The following is a 20149-nucleotide window of genomic DNA, read 5'->3' as shown; positions in this document are numbered from 1 at the left end:
GCTGTGCATCAACTATGCATCGTTGTCCTCCATCCTGCAAGGGCGGCGTCCGTGTGACACGGTCCTTTTCAGATGGATTTTGATCTTTTTATTGCAAGTGGAGGGTCCAAAGCAACTATAAGCTCTATCCCAAAGCAAAAATATCCAAATATGAAATGTTTTACAAATGCAGATACCAAAGATTCCTCTTCCTTCCCAAACCCTTCAGCTTGTGTATTAAGAAACAGAACCCAGCTCTGACAGTAGTCCTAACCTCAGTAATCCAAAGCTTAGATGTATATTTTGGTATTTTCCTGAGATGCTTATGGGGGAAAAAAGTGTGTCGTTTTTTTAATTTTCTTGTTCGTTGGATCTGTTGCTCTTTTTCTGTCACAGCATGGAATTTAACTGCAAAACTGTCTTACTGTAGGTTAAAGAAATAGTATTTTTGTATGTTTTTGGATGTGTCAATGTATGTGATATCAGTTTCACTGCCCAACTTATCATTGTTTTTAAAACAAAAGACAGAAAAAAGGTTAAGTTAAAAAAAAAGACAATGTACATAATACTTTAGTCATTGGTTTCAAAAGAAATCTCTCTATACTCTCATTTCCATATTTCCTATGGCTAAAGCTCAAGGAATGTTCCATTTTTCACTCTGTCTCATACTGTAGATTGTACTTCTATATCTCCCTTCAGAACGCTGTAACTCACTGTTGTAATAGTGATGATTGGTTGGGTTCTGAGTATCACTACAGACCTGAACTCTAGTGCCACTCGTGGCCTGCTATCAAGCGAACATACACCCAAGACTGAACGCTAAATGGCTACATCGCTGTAGCTTAGAACTGAATGATTGTGTAGAATATAAGTATGTGAATCAGGATACATGGTAGATTTGATGCATTTGTCTGCTGTATTTTGTTTGTTTTTTATATATATATAAAGATAATCTTTTACTGTAACTGTACAGTTCTCTTTTGTTGTAAACATCATTAAACCATTTTCCAAGTGTTTTAATATTCTAATAAGTCTTTGGTCTTTTAATATTTGCCATATTTCGGATCATGGAGGAACTTACAGAATTGATAATAATTTTATTTCATTTTACCCTTGTTTTACAGTAATCAGTCAAATGGACTATTTTACACACATATGTAGAAAATAAGAGCACTGTCTCCTACCTCTCCAGACAGAGGTCTAATTCTTAAATTGCCTTGTAAAATTGCTTTGAAATGATCTTTTCCTGCCTTGCATTAACATACAAGATCCTCTATTGCAACCAAAAATTGCATATATACTATATATACACGTACATACATCATAACATACATCACACACAGCCGTTCGAAAGTTTGGGGTCGGTAAGATTATTTAAAATGTTTTTGAAAAGTCTCAAAGCTTGTTTGATTTAATTTTTATTGTTACATGGTAATTCTATTTTAATATCTTTTAAAATGTAATTCATTCCTGGGTTGGAAAAGCTGAAGCCATTACTCCAGTCTTCAGTGTCACATGATTCTTTAGAAATCAAACTAATATGCTGATTTGGCGCACACAAAACATTTCTTATCAATGTTGAAAATCGTTGTGCTGCTTAATGTTTTTGTGGAAACCATGATACATTTTTTCAGGATTCTTTAAAGAATAGAAAGTAAAACAAAACAAAAACATTTTGAAATATAAATCTTTTCTTTACCGTCACTTTTTTAAAATCTCAATGCATCCATGCTGAATTATAGTATTTATTTCTATAAAAAAATGTAATCTTACTGACCCCAAACTTTTGAGGATATGTATAAAGCAAGACACATAAATGCATCCAACAAAGATACACAGTTTATCTGTAAGTTGGAAGATATACAAATTGCTCCTGAGGTTGTGCTGTGTGTTAATTGTGTGTTGTGGGAAAAGTTTCCATCTCCACAGCCTCGGCTGCATCCCTTTTTCTCCCTGTTCGAGCCTTTAAAGGAATAAACCAATAACATGAACTGATGAATTTTGGCTTTTAACAAAACTGCAGTCTGTGTAAAAACCTACCAAGCAGTGCAATGTTTTGATTACCTAGAACACTGATAACAGATGCTTAAGTAAATATAGAGAGTAAAATAGGGAAGAGAAACTAGATTAAAAAAAGCTCGAATGTATATAATTTGTAAATAGATATAATGTAATATACAAAGTGGCCATAAAAAGGATATTTTTATGTAAAAAAAAAATGTATGAATGCCATTTAAGTAGCTATAGGCCTATATCAAATCAAGATTTTAAAACGAATTGTTACATTACCTCATCAGGTTTGCTCTTGGCTTTGCGAGCCTGCAGAAATAGAAAATAATTAGCAATTTATGCTGATTTGCCAACTAAGCATAGTAAGGATATTATGCCTCATCATTGGGTGAAATGATTCATTATCCGGTACAACAACCCACACAGTTTCTCATATCCGTGTACTTACTTTGGCTCCTTTTGGTCTTATTTCCTGGTATTCATCATTTCTTGCTCCTCTTAGTTCCTAGAAAATACACCAACCACCATTGAGGAACGATCAACAAATGTAAGTGCACAACTATAAACAACCACAGGAGGGCAGCAGGGATTAAGCTGTCGCTTTACCATGAGAAGAAAATTGTATCTGGTTAAATGTATCTGTTTCTCAGATCTTTTCCACATCCTTTCTGACAAATAAGTGGTTTAACTTCTTACCTGATAATGTGTCTCTGGCTCCCGTCTTCTAATCTGAAATATGTTGATATTGATTAGATGAAGGTAGGCATCTAAAAACAACTTTTTCTTTCCTTCAAAATGGCAATTTCACGTTTATATAATGTATCAGATTACAAACAGGATTGGATATCATGACATGAAGTAGGCCTAAAGTCTGTGTACAATACACTATATTTGCTGTTAACGCACTGATATGCTCAACCTGCCATGTGGCTAATTTAAATAGGCTATATTAGTTAAATTAAATGAAAACGTAAAATAATCTCACCGGTCTATCCAGTTGCTGATAATCGGAACTCATCTGAGGCAGATCCAAGTCCTAAGAAATACAGCACACACATTTTGTATAAAGTCTTTATTCATCGGGTCATTCATGTTAAGTAGTGCTATTTGCATTTTGTCGCGTTAAAAATCAATATGATTCTGTTGTAATTTAACTATTTTAATATAGGGTTAAACCATACTTTTAGAAGCTCTGTCCAAGCTCCTACTCTCGAAATTAATGTTTAGCGTGTGTTTGTGTGTGCAAACATATTATTTTTTTTTGTTATTTACTTATCCTCACGTTGTTCCAAACATGTATGAATTTATTTCTTCTGCTGAACAAAAAATGAAGATATTTTGAAAAAATATGGGTAACCAAACAAAGTTGATGGGCCCCACTGACTGAAACATATGGAAGTCAATAGGGCCCATCAACTGTTTGGTTACCCATATTCTTCAAAATATCTTCTTTTTTGGAAGGTAGGCCTACTATATCTATTTGTTTTTTACATTTAAGTATTTATGTTAAATTTTTTCCCAACCATTTCATTAACCACAAATGTTAGATTTAAAGTTAGACAGGGGCCCCAGGGCTCATATTTTCACCTGGCGATAAAGACCCTAGCGAACAGATATCGCCAAAGCCGTTGAACGCTGTTATTGTGGTAATAGTACAGCGCTCAACGCTCAAATGTTTATTGTTAGGATCAAAACAGCTCGACAAAACATTAACACTGCCATTATTTATCACTTTATTATGTCTTTACATATTAAATATACATCACATCACTTTAAAATAGCTAACTGTAAGCTGTTCTAGGGGTGCCAAAAAGACAATTTGTGTTGCTTGAGATGAAACTCAACAGATAGCCAAAGTAACACTTAATGTTAAAAAAGTTTTTGATTATAGAAAGGTAAAAGGAAGTAACTATAGCCTAATAAATACATTTATATGTTCAGAAGTGCATAGCAACAATGCACATCACAAATATAGCAACATCCATCCAAACAAAATTGTTTAAAACTCCTACCTATGTTCACTTAATTGTGACTAACTAATAAATATTATTTTCACATTTAAAATTGAGTTTAATGTTTTATCAAATATAAAGCACTTTCATAGTAGGAACACATGTCAACACATGAAGTACATTTTGAACCTTGAACATGATCTGTGAGATATGTATTAATGATAACTCACTGTATAGACAGGCTCATTGGGGTTATGGGCCGGGGTTGCAGGCTCTGGAGGAACAGGCCCTTCCTTTGTAAACTAAGCATACAAGGCAGAACACAAGTTAGTGGTTAAAACCGTGAGGTAAATTTCTTCACTTGGAACAAACTGTGCATGCTAGAGCTCAACTTACCTTCTCTCGGAAGTAGAGAGCAGTAAAAATGATAGAATACAGCAGGAGAAAAACATCTAAAATATAGCAATTTGTTGGGTCGCTCAAAGAGGCCTCTGCGAACAGAACAAACCATTTAAAAAGACTTTCATTACTAAAACTCAACAAAAATGTGGTGGCTCTTCTTATTTATCGAGGTTTTGAATTATTTGTCTCCTTTCCCAAGTAGTTGGTTTTGTAATGTTAATAAAACAAGAAAGAATTGAAAAATGAGAAAGACAGTCAATTTATGAGAAGCACCTCTAGAACCTAAACCGCCAGATGATTAAATACAGAGATAAATGTTATATATTTAGATTACAGTACATTAAGAGGTTAATTTAATTTTGAGGAAACTAAGAATTTCTGTATCCCAAGGCTTTTCATGTCTAGTTCTGGAATCACTGTTTAATACGAAGACTTCCTCTCATGTTAATTCTTGCAAAACATATTTAAGTGTGGGTTTAATCCGAGGCAGCCAAATGATCTGCTAGATAACGTCGAGAACACTTTAACTCATCAACTATCAGGATGAATAGAATGCAAACTGGCTTTACAAAAATAAACCACTGAGACCAGTTAAAACTTCTTGACATAATTGAGGAATCGATCAAAGCTGAATGGATCACATTTTACAGTATTTTAGATGGTGACCTAACAGTGCACACTTTATAGAACATTTAATCGGATAATACTGCTCAATATGCCGTTTACGGGCTTCAGGAAACATCTAATAATCTCAAACATTGTCTATAGATTTATTTTGCCTTGCTTATACGAGATCTCTTATAAACAAGGCAAAATAAATCTATAGACAATGTTTGAGATTATTAGATGTTTCTTGAAGCCCGTAAATGTCTTGATTGGGCAGACAAGTATAAATTCCTTTTTTTAATAAAACATAATTATGAGCAAGTGTGGTTTGAAATAACTGTGGATATGAAAATGTAACTATATGCACCATGTTTGCCAAAAATTCAACTAAACAGACAAAACTGGAGATACAATGCCTTCGAATTTAAATTCATGGCATTTTCATACGCAATATATTGCGTTCATTATTATCCCTCTTAAAAAGTATAAAAGGGGCCACATCCAAAAACTTTACGAATAGGCTATTGTATTGCAATCTATTAATTTAGCAAGGTTTAGTGGATAAACTTCAATATCTAACTTTAATCAATTACTTTTAACTGTAATCAGTTCTTAAAGATGTCAAGACATTCTTGCACTAATGATACCTATCATTAGGACAAATAAAAAAACAACACTCAAATAATTAGACAAAGATAATTGCAGGACTCTCGTACCAAATAAACCTTGCTCTAGTCAACCCACCACGCCACTTCTTTTGAAAAATATAAATAATGTTTCGGATAGGTAGATAAAAGACATTAAAAGAAAGTAACTAAAACTTGGCTTGTTTGGGAGCCTACTGAAACATGGTCCAGTAATATTTTAGATCATTCCTCCATAATTAATAAAGAGTCTCATTCCTCACTCTCGTCTGTCATTTATTTCCACATTAAGAACATTGAGTGGGTCACAAAACAGTCCTTTATGAAAAAAACAAAACCCTGCACTCATGCCTTCCTGTTAGAGGCAACAGGGGCCCAAGCTCCTCTACCTGTCTCTCTGTGATCTCTGTGTAAATGTGTGTGTGTGTAATCTAGTTTGGTGGTTTCTCTGCATGAGTCTAGTTAAGTGCAAGAATGAGCACAAAAGAGTGAAGGTCCTGTTGCATCACTGCAGATCAAATAGGTGTTAATGGGGGCCGGTGGATGAAGCTTAGCAAACTGACCACACATTTCACATGCCAAACTAAATTTTTTCTGCAAGGGCATTGCATACAGAAACAAGGACTTATTAACAATCAATATAAAGTATAAAGGTCTAGTCATATCAAATCAAATCTTTACACATTTATCACTAATGCATTCCTTATCATAAGCTGTGTTTCTATGTTTCTGCATTGCTTCATATAAAAGAATGATAAACACAAGAAGGTGCTTTAGATAGATTAGAAATTTAAAATCGGTAGTAAAAAAGATTCTAGGCTTTATCATTTTAAGACCCTAATTACATTGAAGAAGCTATTAATGCTAAAATAAAGTTGTTTACCTAGTGTGATTCAATTCAATGACAGTTATCAAAACTGATGAATTAAGAAAAATAGGCATAGTTTTATAAATTAGGCTGTACTGACTGTTAAGAGAGGATTATTATATACACCAGATTCAATGATTTTGCAATTCTTTCCAAATACCAGAAATATCTAGTAGATGTGGATTTGAATGTGGTTGTGCATTCAAAACATGTAAAGGGTTACGCCGTCTATCTAATTGCCTAATTATACATTACTGAATACATAATCGGCTTGTGCATGTTTTGTTGCTGTATCTGTTTTAGTATAACTTTTAAAATAATAATTACAACAACCACTACACATAATAATAATAAAATTATTATAACAATTCCTTGCTAATTTATTATTTATTTTAAATTCAATATGGGAAATAAAAAGTATCCTATACTTTGGGTGTCTACGCGGTCGTTAATGTTGTTGACTTTTGAAAAGCCGCCATTTACTGATCTTTCAATTTTGGCTTCAGGTTTCGCAAAAGGAGAGTGTAGGTTTTCGAGTTGCTTTTGTTGGATCCTCGTTTTTTTAATCTCAGGAAACAACATTTAAACATAAAGATGACAGTTACACACCATCATAGCACTACTGAAAAGCCTGTCTTTCTTCAAAAACTTTCATCTTTTAGACATTATGTTGCAAACAAGTATATTGCACTTAAAACTGTTGTAACATGCCATGCTACAATTCTTGCTGGTTGTGCATGGAAACTAAAATGGCCACATGAAGAGGTGTATGACCCCAATCTTTCTTTACAGGAGATAATGTGCGCGCACACACACACACATAAACATAATAAAATTTTTATAATATTCAATTTCTAAACATTTACTTAAATGACAAGTACATATTTCACAAAGGCCGAGACCACAAACCATCAAAACTCTGCGCTGAATGTTATATATTTTTGATACCCTGTGCAACAAATATGTAAAGAGAGAAAGGATTTTACCTGCAGAAGACACATGTGTGGCCAAGAACAATACAGTGGTTGTCCTGCTCATTTCCATTACATTCCCTGAAACTATATTTCTGTAGATGCCGTTCCTTCCTGTTGCTTGGCCTATAAGTGATGTGCAACAGTTTTTTTAGCCTTTCTGTTTTGATTGCTTCTACTGTCAACTTTTACCTAACAGGAAGTGGCCCTAGCCCTAGGTTTTCTGTTCTAGTGAATGACAACCACTGCCTCCACCAAAGAGTTGTCCTCTCATCTCAAAAAAGTCTAACCATTTCCTGTATATTTTTAGACCCTCACGCTATAAGTCGTCTTTCACCAGTGTTGCAGGTTACTTCACATGCAGCCACTGTCTGTTGAATTTGTTGTTTCCTTTTTTAACAACGTTGGACTGTAAACAAATTTGAATAAAAAGATTTCCCTGCAGGAAATTATACACAAAATATTTGTTCAAACAGCTAAGGAAAAACATAACCAGGCAACATTTTCAGAACAGAGATCATAAACCTTCACCTGTAATTCATAAAAAATAAATATTTTTATTAAAAATAGACCTACATATCAAGTTCCAGTTGACAGGGTAGTTTGTATGTTGTGCCCCCTGCTGTTTTGCATTTGCCATTGGTGTGGTTTTGTATGTTGGTTTGGTTCAATCAATTAGAATGTTTTTAGCAAGGTTCAACTATTCAGGGATTCCCAAAGTGTGGTGCGCGCACCCCCAGGGGTACGCGAGCTGTCACCAGGGGGTGCGCGAGAGGAAAAATGCAATGGCGGTCTGTTTTTTTAAATGGGATTTTTCCAATACAATAAAAAAAAAAACATGAACAGTAAACATTTCCTTTGTAATCGCTGTAATTTTAAATAAAAAAACTATTATTTATTAGTTTTTAATAGAAACGTATAAGACAGCTGCTGTCTTCTTCTAAACACTGCTCTGCAGCCGCTATGCTATAATATGTCACGTTATCAACTTCTAAATTCAAATGTGCTTTCGCGCGTTGGCTGGCGCTTAGCCAGTGCTGTCATAGCCTATATCACAACTATTGAGTGTTTTCAACCACATAATGTTTATTTTAAGTTTCACACATTTAAATACACATAAGTACTAGCAAAACAATGATTTTTATTTTGCTGATATCTATGGATAAGGAAATAATAATCCTTTTCATTATAAGATGACACGTTTTATTCATATCAGATAACGTTACACATGATTGTGTAGAACGTAGCTTCACATTTTACCCTATTCTTCTCCCAGTTCACCAGCCTCCTACGTTCATGTATTTCGTGAGGGGGGGGAGAAACTGACGTGTTGTAAATCCAACAGATCCGATTCTTCTCTGAACTGTGGCACAAACTAACATGACGCCGCCCATCGCGCATACAGCTCAACTAACGCAATCGTTATGAAGGCGTTTAAACAACACAACGCGTCCACTTACACATATTTGACAATCGGAATATCACTGTTTCATGTATAGCTAATACATTTTGTTGTGAATATTTTTGATAAAAAAGGAAAAATGACATAAAAGCAGATCCTCATTCATTCAGCGCTGTGTTGTGGTTGCGTTGTGTCCCGTGACAAGCAATGACGCGTCACCATGGAAACATTAAAGTGACAAATTCTAAATAACGGTCGCATTGGTGTGAAAGGGTTAAAGTCATGGTTAAAAGTGGAAGCTTGTGCGTAGCTTTGTTGCATTATATTGAAACTTTGTTGATGTTGTTATTGTCATGATGTGTGTTCTGGTTATTTGAGCATGATAAAACATGAGTCTTTATATGGCAATAAAACAAAGCTTTGTTGCGTTTTTTTTTTTTTAAGTGGGGATTGGGGGTGCGCAAACCCGGTTGGGACATAGAAGGGGGTGCGCAAGGAAAAAAGTTTGGGAACCGCTGAACTATATGATGATGGCAGATTTTAACCTAAATGTTGAAGTACTTCATAAATGTCAGATCAAGCAAATTCAACAATAGCATTTTCATTGTAAAATGTGTAAATGTATGCTATAATTTTTTGTTATTTATTAATTACAATATTTGCTGTACATTACCTTTGTTTTTTGCTGATTTAAAAAAAATATTTTTGATAATAGTTTTTTTTAAGTTAGGTTCCACTGTGACAACTTACTTCATATAGATAGAGTGACATCATGCCAATATTCAATTAATTGTAGGGCCTATGTGTCTATATATTTCCTGGGTAGTGTTAGAAATGTTCTATAGCTTTAAAGTCTTTATATTGTGTCTATACAGAAATTGACTTTCCAAAGTAAACCTACCTTGAGAAATATTTACTGGAGTAAAAAGTTTGGCGCCAGTCTCCCTAATTGCTGCCATAAACAGTGTTTGATTAATTTCATCAGATCAACATATCAGGCTCTTTCAGTACACCATTGCAAGAAACATAGTAAAAGGCCAAAAGATCAGGTATCACACTTCTGTGATGGCATTCTGGAATGGTCCTAAAATCTTTAGCCTCTTTGTAAATTGTCTCTGTAATGTGACAGTTCAGTCACATGCATCCTCATTCCATTACTCTTTACATCGTTCATTTAGGTAGGCCCTCTGGGTAGGCCTATCTTATGTGTGCTGTTAAATGTAGCACCAGCATCTATATGTTTTCAACATTTTTCAATACAGATTAATGGCATAACCACAGGAAACATACAATAAGCAATAACTAATTTGTTCATTATTGTCAACATGACCATGGCAAAAACCGTCAAAATAAAATGCAAAGAGCAGTCGTTTTGCAGTCGTTTTATGTTGCACATTGTATTTGTTCAATCACACAATGAAATGCTTTAAATAAATTATTTCACGACTCGCTGACTATCCAGGAACAAAAAACAAACAAAAAAAACCCCTATCACAACACTTACAGAGTAGGCTATCTATGAAATGTGACAAATCATGAACTGTCGTGCGTGAAAGATGGGATAGCAAATATGTATAATAAAAGTACTTTTATTACTAAGTTTATTTATTATCATTATTAATCGAAGCAACATGTGTCGTCTTTTGGTTCAAAAACAAGACATAAATTAAAATAAATTAAAAACGAGAAAAACATGCGCATGCGCGTTGTTGCTGTTGCGCGTTTTAGAAGTCGCTCACATGACATGACGGTGGCGTTTCCTACTGCGGCTACGAGAAACTAAACAAATCTGACCTACTGCGTTTTTTAGATGTAGATTTGGCACAGCGGTAGCTCAAACCGACCGTATACGTATGCGCCATAACAATAGTTATCTGAAGAGCCCCTTTGAAGACGCAGATTGCACAGTCTGGTATCATCTGTTTTTGTATCGTGTGTGTTTTGATTTACGTTACTTTGGCAAGAAATATGATCCCCATCATCCGCAAACAAAACATGCCCGCCGGGGCAATTTTTTGCCTGCTGTTAGGTAAGTTTGATTTTAATATAGTGTATTTTGAGCAGCAGGAATGTTTGGTCTGGTTACTTTGATTAATGTGTTAATTAATTAATGAATTGCTTAATTAATAAGAATAAACAAGCCCATGTATGGAGGACGCTTTGTTTCCTTTTAAATAATAATGTTTATTCCTGCAATGCCGTGGCTTAAGTAACGTTAGGCCTGCGGTGTAAGGAAAGCTGAGAATTAAAAATATTTTTAACTTATTAACAGACATGACTTCTAAAACAATTAATTGTTTTCGTTACTGAAAACCACTACCATCATGTATTTGACTTCGGTGCTACCTGCTTCTACACGTTTAAAGGTGGACCCAGATATTTTTTTGCTTATTAAAAAAACTTTTACAAATAAAGAAATAAGAAATATAATTGAAATTTTATACATAAGATGAAGACTCAGTATTATATCAGTGAACGGGTCGCCCCCTTATGTTGACGTCAAAATAACATAATAATGATAATAATAGTAATAATCATGTTAATAAAAACTATAAATAAAACAGGTTTGGTGTGAAGCAGCAGAAGTTGGTAAACAAACAAACATCATGCATCCAGGCTGATAGGGGTCAGTAGTATAAATTCTAAAACCTCTTTTGCTATTGGAATTAATAAACAAAGTATAACAACAACTTACTGAGTACACCTTTAACCCTAACCAGTGGTACAGCTCATCTAGAACCTTTTAAAATAATAATGTTTTCATTACAGCTCTAACTATACATCAGACTTTGACCACTGATGTATCGCCCACTGTGGTCGCCCCTGAAACCAGCTCTCCTCCGGCCTCTCCTGTAACCCCCGGCCCCCCTGAGCGGGGCAGCTACAATGTCACCAATGCCAATGACACTGTCTGTCTCTTGGCACGGATGGGCCTGCAGCTCAACATAAGCTTTATTTCAAGCTCTCATGGCACGGTACTATATGGCACATATACTGTGACTTTCACTTTCATGGGACAAAAGTAGCTTGGAATATTCTGCTAATTATCTACTTTTCTCTTTGGTGGGTAACAAGCATATTTTAAATGTAGAGAATATCCGAATTTTCATTTTTGGTTGAACCATTCCTTTTTCCAGCTTATTACTGGAGCCTGAAATGGCACATAGAAAAAGGACACCTATATGCTTTATTTCTATGACAAATACCATTATGTATTGCTGCTATTAAAATTCCATGGGTTGTTGTGTAAATAAAGGTATTTGCTGGGATAAAGGGATTTGTATGCAAGTAATTCAGAGTAAGGAAGGTTTAGTCCTCATTTCTAAATGTAATCTAAATGTAAACATACTTTGCTTTTCAGACTGTCCAGGAGGTCTTGAACCTGCATCCGAACCTGATTAAATTCTCTGGATCCTGCGCGCCAGACTTTGCAACTCTCAAACTGACAGAGGACAACATTACTTTGACTTTCAGCTTCTCTTTAGTAAGTTCTGAATCTCCTCCTATTATTTCTAGGGATGCACTGATCATGACTTTTCATGGCCAATTCAGATTCCGTGTTTGTTTTCTTACAACCAAATTGGAAGATTTTGATAACAGTTGTGAATTTTTTTTCCTCTTTGTTTAACCCTAAAAAAGGGCAGACATAGGACACAAATAATACAATTTCATGATTTGTTTTAAAAACATGACTTTTATTTTTTATTTTAATGTTTGTATCCCCCAGGATAAGTTGCCCCCTTTGGGGTATACATTAATTGAAAACAGAAAGCTTGTTTGACAATGCTTATAACAACATTTTAGCCACATTTTTAAAACATTTGATTCTCTCATAACTTACAGTGAAGATTCTTTATAACATTTAGTCAAACAATCAGGATAATGCGTATCATATATTAGCCTACTACTGTATTATGTGCTGTATCATATTTGCACTCATAAACACTATTATACAGAATATTATATTAAACAGTTTTAATAAAACAATATTATACATTATACAGTGGTAAGAGGAAAAGAAAATGCCATCGAAACTTTTCGGAAGACAGTCAGTTCCCTTCAGAGATACTTTTATAAAAAAAACCACCCTAAATTCCATATTTATATTTTTCTTCCATTATTTTGAGCATCGCAAACAGTGAGCTTGTTGTGCCCTTTTCAGTATCTGCTGGCACGTCTGCTCTTCTCTTTGCGTCTGTCTTCATCGTGTCCCATCTCTGTCCTGTGGTAGCGCTCTGTTTATCGACTTGTAATATTTCCGCACAATTTACATATTGTGCAAGTACGGAATAGAGATCGGCCAAAATAAAATGGAAAAAACGGCCATAAATTGGAAACGTTCCGATTTATGGCCGGCCGACCAGTGCATCTCTAATTATTTCCTCTAATGTCCCCTCAAATTACCCAGACCACACTGATGTCATCATCACATATGGAATATACTTAATTGCTTTTCAGAATTCCACATCAAACAAATATCATCTTAGTGGTTTGGAGCTGTCAGCTGCATTGCCTGATATGGCTAGTAAGTCAGTTTTAAATAGCCCATGTATGATAGAATTTGTAGTTTTTTAGTTAAGTTTTCTGAAAAGCTGAGCCTTTTTGTTTTATTTTTGCTTAGAGCGTTTTGTTGTCGGTAACACCACTCTGAACTACATGGTGGGATCACTGGGCCACTCTTACATGTGTCAGAAGGAGAAAACCTTGAGCGTTACACAGGATTTCTCTCTTAACACCTTCCAGCTTCAAGTGCAACCTTTCAGCGTCAATGGAGATTTTGGAGCAGGTATTTTTTCTTTCTCTCTCTTACCCTTTCTCAGTTTTGTCCTTTCATTCTTCAAGGAATGTTTCGGGTTCAACACATAAAAGGCAACATGAAAATCTCAGTTGTCATAACATTGTGAAGCTGATAAAGCCAGTAACTTTGTCCACACAAGTATACTGAGTCTTTTATTTTAGTTAGTTAGTTATTTATTTTCTTCTGTCATTTTGAACAATTAAATCTTAGGTCATATGTAATTCAAAAATCCTGTACATAATACAATGAAAAAACAATGAAACAAATAGAGAAAGAAAAGAATTTTAATACATTAGAAAGATAAATACAAAATGAGTACCTTAGGAATTTAAATGCTAAATAATAGCATTAATAGCAGATTATGCTTACCTAGAGGAATCTGTTTTGTTTGTTGTCATTTAGGCTTAATCTGGGTCTTGGGAAACATACAATCTGTTTGGTACCTTATATTGTTAATTTAATGTTATGCATTTATTTATTCATTAAGAACTGTAGTCCCATCCAGGGTTTTTATAGTTAACTAAAACCATTTGTGTTACTTGACGACAAAACATGTTGCTACAACTTGTTGCTTCTCAGCCTCCAACTGCAGTGTTTGAGGGTGGGTCAAAGTAGATGTTGTTCATGGGCAGCCAATGAAAACCATAGGCTGCCATTATGCAACATTTTTACAAACCTACGTCGTTATGTTATGGAAGTGAGACTGGAATTGCTGACGATTCGTTTCAGCATTTCAGAATCAATTCTTTCTTTTAGGAGACAATAACTTTATTTGTTGTGCAAACAGCTATATTATACACTGCATTAAAGGTAATATTCAAAAAAGCATAATAGGGACACTTTAACAGAAATGAAAGGAAATGGAAAACAAATCAATTCAGATTTTTTTTTTTGTTGTTGAAAACTAATGTTAGTGATTTAACAAAAAAAGATAAGGCTTTTTTTGGGACACCATTTTCTACTTTGATTTTTGCTTAAATATGCGTACATGTGTTTAAGCTAGTATTTTCTATGATAATCAACATTATATAAAAACAGCTGTCTTTGTGTAGGTAGGTACACACATTATGATCATTAATTTAGATCTTGAAATACTGATATGATTGATTGAATATGTTGCTTTGCTTTCCTTAACTGTTTCAAATTGTTCTTCTTTTGCCACCCTCTCCCCTCCCTGCTCTCGCTCTGTCACTGTTCTAGCTGAGGAGTGTGAGTTAGATGAGGACGACATGTTGATTCCCATCATTGTGGGTGTTGCCTTGGCTGTTCTAGTGCTCATTGTGATCCTGGCCTACCTTATTGGCAGGAACAGAAGTCATGCAGGCTACCAGACCATCTAAACCCTCCTCATGTAATCTTTAATCCAGGATGTGTCGACACCACCGATTTTTGCTCTAATTTGGACTCAACAACACTACTACAACTGCAGATACCTTAACCCGATTTTTAACCTGCCCTGCCCTCTGCTGGTGTCTCACGCTGCCACTGCTCAGGTGGATTTGAGTTTCCTGGACTTTGAGTTGGATTATGTTAAACATAGTATAATTAATGCACACGTAAGGGTACAGGGCAAAATCTAAGGTGTCTAGGTCATGCTAAGGTATTGTTTCCAGGAACCAGATTATGCTTACCTAGAGGAATCTGTTTTGTTTGTTGTCATTTAGGCTTAATCTGGGTCTTGGGAAACATACAATCTGTTTGGTACCTTATATTGTTAATTTAATGTTATGCATTTATTTATATAAATAGGAGGATTTAGGGAAGCTGATAATGTTGTTACTGTTACATGCTCGGTCTAAAAGGGACTACAAATTTAACACTACTTTCTAATCTTGATCCTGACTACCTTTTGTGATTTTTAGCTAAAAGTTCACTTTTGGAGTTAAACACTGTAAAATACTGGTCAGCTTTTGGGATTCACCAGATTGGAGGAAAAAAAACACTTATTGCTGTCAACAAAGCCTTGCATAATGGGTTTGAGTCAGATATTAATTTGGTACTACATTTTAATGAATATTTAATGAAATTCCAAATCTGCTAAGTGAGTCTGTGAACTGATGTTAAATTGAATATCCACTTTCTAGAGTAGAATACCCTTCAATAACACAAACTAGTCCCGTTTTTCTCTCATACCACATATCAAAACTATATAGCCTGCTTGCATCCATTTAGCATTGTATTTGCATTCATTCAGAAACGTTAAAAGGGAAATTCTACTAGAATGAGGAAATCTGGTTTTGCACTACTGGATGGGCAAAGGGTACATTTGACACTAACACAGCAGGAAGTTCTGAATAACTTGAAGTAGGTTTAGACTATTATAGACCTAGGTAAATGGTTAACTGTTACAAACTCAAGGAGAGAACTGAGAGAAACATGCTTTATCATATAGTGGATAAATCTCTCCTTTCTGACGCCTTCATATGGAAGGACTGCATAGATGGAGTTGTTGTGGATATTGAAGTGTTGCCTTGATTGCTATGAAGTTCATGTTGTTTTAAGGGAATGCGATTCTAAGTTTCTAAATAAAATGAAAAATAAAACACAAGAAAATGAGTTTGCCTCCTAAATATTTATTAGTTAAACATTGCATTTCATCAACAGTATGTATATCTGAACAGAAAACCGATTGTTATAATAACACAACAAAGCAATAGGCAAAACATTTTTATTTTTCCAGTTAAAAGGTAAATCATACAGGTTTGGAATAACATCCCTCCAGAATTCAAAAGTTTCGGGTCAGTAATTTTTTTTTGGAAAGAAATTACTACTTTTATTCAGCCAGGAGGCATTAAATGAATAAGAAATGACATCAAAGACATTTAAAAAGTTACAAAATATTTATTTTTAAAATAAATGCTGTTCTTTTGAACTTTCTATTCATCAAAGAACCCTGAAAAAAAACATTATCATGGTTTCCCCCAAAAAATTAAGCTGTTTTCAACAAAATATATATATATATAAAAAAAAAAAAAAAATTCACCAAATCAGCATATTAAAATTATTTCTGGAGGATCATGTGACATTGAAGACTGGAGTAATGGCTGCTGAAAATTCAACTTTGCCATCACATGAATACATCTTAAAACATAAATATATTTTAAATTGAAATATTGCACAATATTAGTATTTTATGGTATTTTTAATCAAACACACCCTTAGTGAGCATTAGGCACTTCTTTTAAAAACATTAGAACATTTTACCGACCCTAAACTGTTGAACAGTAATGTATCCCTTGACACTTATTTCTTAAACATTCATATAGTTATTTATTGACATACAATTGTTTTGTTTTTTTCCACACAGTAAATAATAGATCTCGCATGCTGTCAGAACTTTATGTCCATGTTCAGCATTTATTGTGAAGGAGGGTTTTTGGCAGAAGTAATGCGATTTCTACACATCTTCCTGAGTTTAGTGATTGTTTCCGTGGAAAGACCTCCTGGCTCCATAAAGATTTTCTAAAGTTATAGGACAAATAAACATCATTCAGAGCAAAATTATAATTAGTATTATTAGCTTAGTTTGTGTATAAGTAGCATCCACGGAATGTACCTGTATGAATGAATGGCAGTCTTCTACGTACTCCCCATGAGTGATCTGTTTGAAGCGTTCGCAGATTTCTGGGAGACTCTGTGCCTGTGAGATGAGGTTCTGATGGTGACCAATCAGCGTCAAAGCCACACGGAACAGGATCTTGGATCCCTCGTAGAAAAGGCAGTCCCATATTCTCAGCACTGTCTGAGAGAAGCACACAGTTACCGATCATTACGTTCAATATTGGCATCGAAAATTCTACTTACACTCCATAAAACTGGCTAATCATTTCATAAGGACTGAAAATTGTTGAATGACTGCACAGCTTACCATTGATCTCTTTTCACAAAGAACAACCTTTGACTTTCATCCTCACCTCTACAGGGAGGATGTCAATGTATAGGCAGATGAACCAGCGCGAGACCACCAGGGTCCACATTACATTGTGCCGATTCATGGCCTGCCAGACAGAAGGAACCTTCATCCTGACAAGCTCCCCAAGCACCTCTTGATCCATTTTAAGCCCCAGCATAGTTGAGGTGTAATAGTCTAAATAAAAAAAAACTATATATATATCAACTTGCATAATAATTATGCATAGTGTGTGTGTATATATATATATATTATGGAACATGATACAGAATGGAATTACGATGAATTCATAATTTCTGAGTATTTACGAGTTAAACAGGACATTCAGATGTCCCATATGTATGTGGCAGGGTGATTTGAGCACACAATTGACAACTTTCATTCATTAGGCCTATATTACATTCATTACATTAACTTTAATTTTAACCAATAATAATCTACTGTGTTAAAAGGGATAATTTACCCAAACTGAAAATTATGTCATCATTTACCTTCGTGTCATTCCAAACCTGTATGACTTTCTCTCTTCTACAGAACACAAGATATTTTGAAGAATGTTGGTAACCAGACAGTTTTGGTGACCATTGAATTCAACCGTATGGACAAAAAACACTGAGCAATTTCTCAAAATATCTTATTTCAGGAGAAAGAAAGTCGTACAGGTTTGGAATGACATGAGGGTGAGTAAATGATGACAGAATTTTCATTATTGGGTGAACTATCCCTTTAAGTAAAGGTAAGATTTTGGGTTAAATTACCTACAACAATAGCCTAAAACAATGACTAAATAGCTTTTTGGCTATTGGTTATTTTATATATAACATTATTGTCCTCGCTCACAAGGTCTAGGTGATGTCACTCCAAAAACAAAGTCGTTTCAAAGGCGGAACAAGTTATTGCATTTTGATTAATGTAATGATTAACCTATGCATGATGTTTTGAAGAAGTCCTGGTTATAGTGTATACGACAGTGGGTAAAAGTGACAGACCTGGTAAGATCTTGCCAAGTAAAGCATCCATTAACCAGAACGACTTCTCCTCATCTTTGGTGATGATGAGGAGGTATCCAGCGATAAAGTTCATTCCCTAAAAATGCAACAAGGGACACATTTCGATTTCAGTAGCCTACTGATTTGAATGCAGACGGGTACAACAGGTTCTGTCATAATATTGACAGGGTAAACAACGCAAAATTACAACAGTGTCTTACTTCCTCACTTGTTATAATTGACTATTCACTAGTATCCTTACACAACAATAGTTTTAGATACTCATAGGAAGTTCAATACATCCTGGATTCAAGTGACACTTAAGAAATAATTATGTGTAAAAGGGCATGTGTATATGACAGTAGTACCTGACAGTAACCAACATCCTTATTGTGGTGTCCATAACCCAGAAGTATATTAAACAGAGCTTTTTGTAAACATGGTTGTGAGGAGTCACGGAACTGAATGTTGTCAGGGAAAGTTCTGTGCATATCTGGAAAAGAAAATTAATCTCAGAAGTATTTTATTTCCAATATGACCTGTTCAATCTCTATTCAGGATTGAATTAGTATAAAACTTTCAAATTATATGGTTTCATGAAAAGTAACTTGCCGGCAAGTATGGTCTCCTCTATTTTAGGGTCATGCTCAGCCTTTAATAGAGAATGATAGTACCCAGGATTCCTCTCCAACTGGTCCTGGGCTCCACTAGCTGCCATCCAGATCTGAGTGCGATGTTCACACGGAACCCCCTTCCTCACATATCGCTTCACTTCAAACCCAAACGACAGCTTCACAAATGTGAACCTTTCTGTCTTATAAAATATAGTAATAATAAAATTAGTAAAAATAAAATGGAAATGCCCACCTTTCAGATTCTTCTCCACTTTCACAGTGCCCTGCAAAAGTTTAGACCACTTCTTTGACCTCCTAGTGAGAACAGCTAAATACTCGGCCATTAGCTCCTCATTGGATTCATAGCTGAAATCCTCTGATCTCTCAAATCCATATGGGTCTACCCTACAAACACATTTACAGACTTGGTTCACATGTGGGAATTCTTTGAAACAAGAACAACAGAAACTTTAATAAACAAAATAAAAACTTAAAACCGTAAAATTACGAAGTTATGAGTTCAGTATTATTTTCTTTACTTAAAAAAAACTTTCTTAAAAGTGTTTTTATAAATGACATTGACGCAAACATCACCTGACGCACAGGTGTTTTGGACCACATCTCGTGGCGACCGTCACTATCAATAATAAAGCGAATGATATAAGGCCTATCACTTCATCATAGCAATATAAAGTTACATTCATACCTCTTGCAGTCGTTGTTGTCTGAACTGGCAGAACATTCCCTGCTTTGATCATTAAAGTGATTCTCCATGTAGAGTTTAGCGCGTCTCTTGCAGCGGGCACTAACTGAGACGAGCTGTTTACATAAACTCCTCCCCTATACCTGTCATATGCCCAGGTTATTTTTTTATAGGCTATATAAATTGCGTTTTACCTGTTTGGTTTATTGTGTGCAATTGAATAAGTAAGTCTATAATTTAACTCGAGGGCTAGTCCGTTTAAAATAATTTGTATGATTTAAATTATTTATATTATATTTTT

General features: G+C 34.8%; 3 protein-coding genes across 3 annotated transcripts; 1 reads left to right on the top strand and 2 right to left on the bottom strand.

Annotated features, from left to right (window-relative positions):
- Positions 1 to 280: 280 nt before the first annotated feature.
- Positions 281 to 7695, bottom strand: cd247l (CD247 antigen like). The gene is made up of 8 exons (XM_056232915.1): positions 7448 to 7695; positions 4338 to 4432; positions 4172 to 4243; positions 2975 to 3025; positions 2686 to 2718; positions 2438 to 2494; positions 2269 to 2298; positions 281 to 1942 (listed from the first exon to the last, which is right to left on the bottom strand). The coding sequence occupies exons 1-8, from the start codon at positions 7503 to 7505 to the stop codon at positions 1871 to 1873; spliced, it is 468 nt and encodes a 155-aa protein (XP_056088890.1). The 5' UTR covers positions 7506 to 7695; the 3' UTR covers positions 281 to 1870.
- A 2869-nt stretch (positions 7696 to 10564) lies between these two features.
- lamp1b (lysosomal associated membrane protein 1b) lies at positions 10565 to 16188 on the top strand. The gene is made up of 6 exons (XM_056232913.1): positions 10565 to 10863; positions 11604 to 11809; positions 12196 to 12318; positions 13293 to 13359; positions 13456 to 13620; positions 14833 to 16188. The coding sequence occupies exons 1-6, from the start codon at positions 10803 to 10805 to the stop codon at positions 14970 to 14972; spliced, it is 762 nt and encodes a 253-aa protein (XP_056088888.1). The 5' UTR covers positions 10565 to 10802; the 3' UTR covers positions 14973 to 16188.
- A 587-nt stretch (positions 16189 to 16775) lies between these two features.
- On the bottom strand, positions 16776 to 19993 carry grtp1b (growth hormone regulated TBC protein 1b). Its single transcript, XM_056232916.1, has 8 exons — positions 19852 to 19993; positions 19399 to 19550; positions 19144 to 19302; positions 18900 to 19024; positions 18532 to 18628; positions 17547 to 17719; positions 17189 to 17374; positions 16776 to 17094 (listed from the first exon to the last, which is right to left on the bottom strand). Exons 1-8 carry the CDS (start codon positions 19917 to 19919, stop codon positions 16990 to 16992), a joined length of 1065 nt encoding a protein of 354 aa, XP_056088891.1. The 5' UTR covers positions 19920 to 19993; the 3' UTR covers positions 16776 to 16989.
- Positions 19994 to 20149: the final 156 nt, after the last annotated feature.

The sequence above is a fragment of the Rhinichthys klamathensis genome, unplaced genomic scaffold, assembly GCF_029890125.1.
Source record: "Rhinichthys klamathensis goyatoka isolate OS25496 unplaced genomic scaffold, OSU_Roscu_1.1 h1tg000358l_1, whole genome shotgun sequence".
In the NCBI taxonomy this organism is placed as follows: domain Eukaryota; kingdom Metazoa; phylum Chordata; class Actinopteri; order Cypriniformes; family Leuciscidae; genus Rhinichthys; species Rhinichthys klamathensis.
Note: the sequence above shows the minus strand (reverse complement) of the source record. Positions and strands in the feature narration are given on the sequence as shown.

Bases quoted from the DNA above. Each gene is read 5' to 3' on its own strand.
- cd247l (XM_056232915.1), bottom strand. From the start codon at position 7,505: ATGGAAATGAGCAGGACAACCACTGTATTGTTCTTGGCCACACATGTG. The intron at 4,433-7,447 runs GTAAAATCCTTT...TTCTGTTCGCAG, and splicing joins CACACATGTGTCTTCTGCAG to AGGCCTCTTTGAGCGACCCA. The intron at 2,719-2,974 runs GTGAGATTATTT...AACATATTTCAG, and splicing joins ATCAGCAACTGGATAGACCG to ATTAGAAGACGGGAGCCAGA.
- lamp1b (XM_056232913.1), top strand. From the start codon at position 10,803: ATGATCCCCATCATCCGCAAACAAAACATGCCCGCCGGGGCAATTTTT. The intron at 13,360-13,455 runs GTAAGTCAGTTT...ATTTTTGCTTAG, and splicing joins TGCATTGCCTGATATGGCTA to AGCGTTTTGTTGTCGGTAAC. The intron at 13,621-14,832 runs GTATTTTTTCTT...TCACTGTTCTAG, and splicing joins CAATGGAGATTTTGGAGCAG to CTGAGGAGTGTGAGTTAGAT.
- grtp1b (XM_056232916.1), bottom strand. From the start codon at position 19,919: ATGGAGAATCACTTTAATGATCAAAGCAGGGAATGTTCTGCCAGTTCA. The intron at 19,303-19,398 runs GTGGGCATTTCC...TTGGGTTTGAAG, and splicing joins AGTGGAGAAGAATCTGAAAG to TGAAGCGATATGTGAGGAAG. The intron at 19,025-19,143 runs GCAAGTTACTTT...TTTCTTTTCCAG, and splicing joins AGAGGAGACCATACTTGCCG to ATATGCACAGAACTTTCCCT.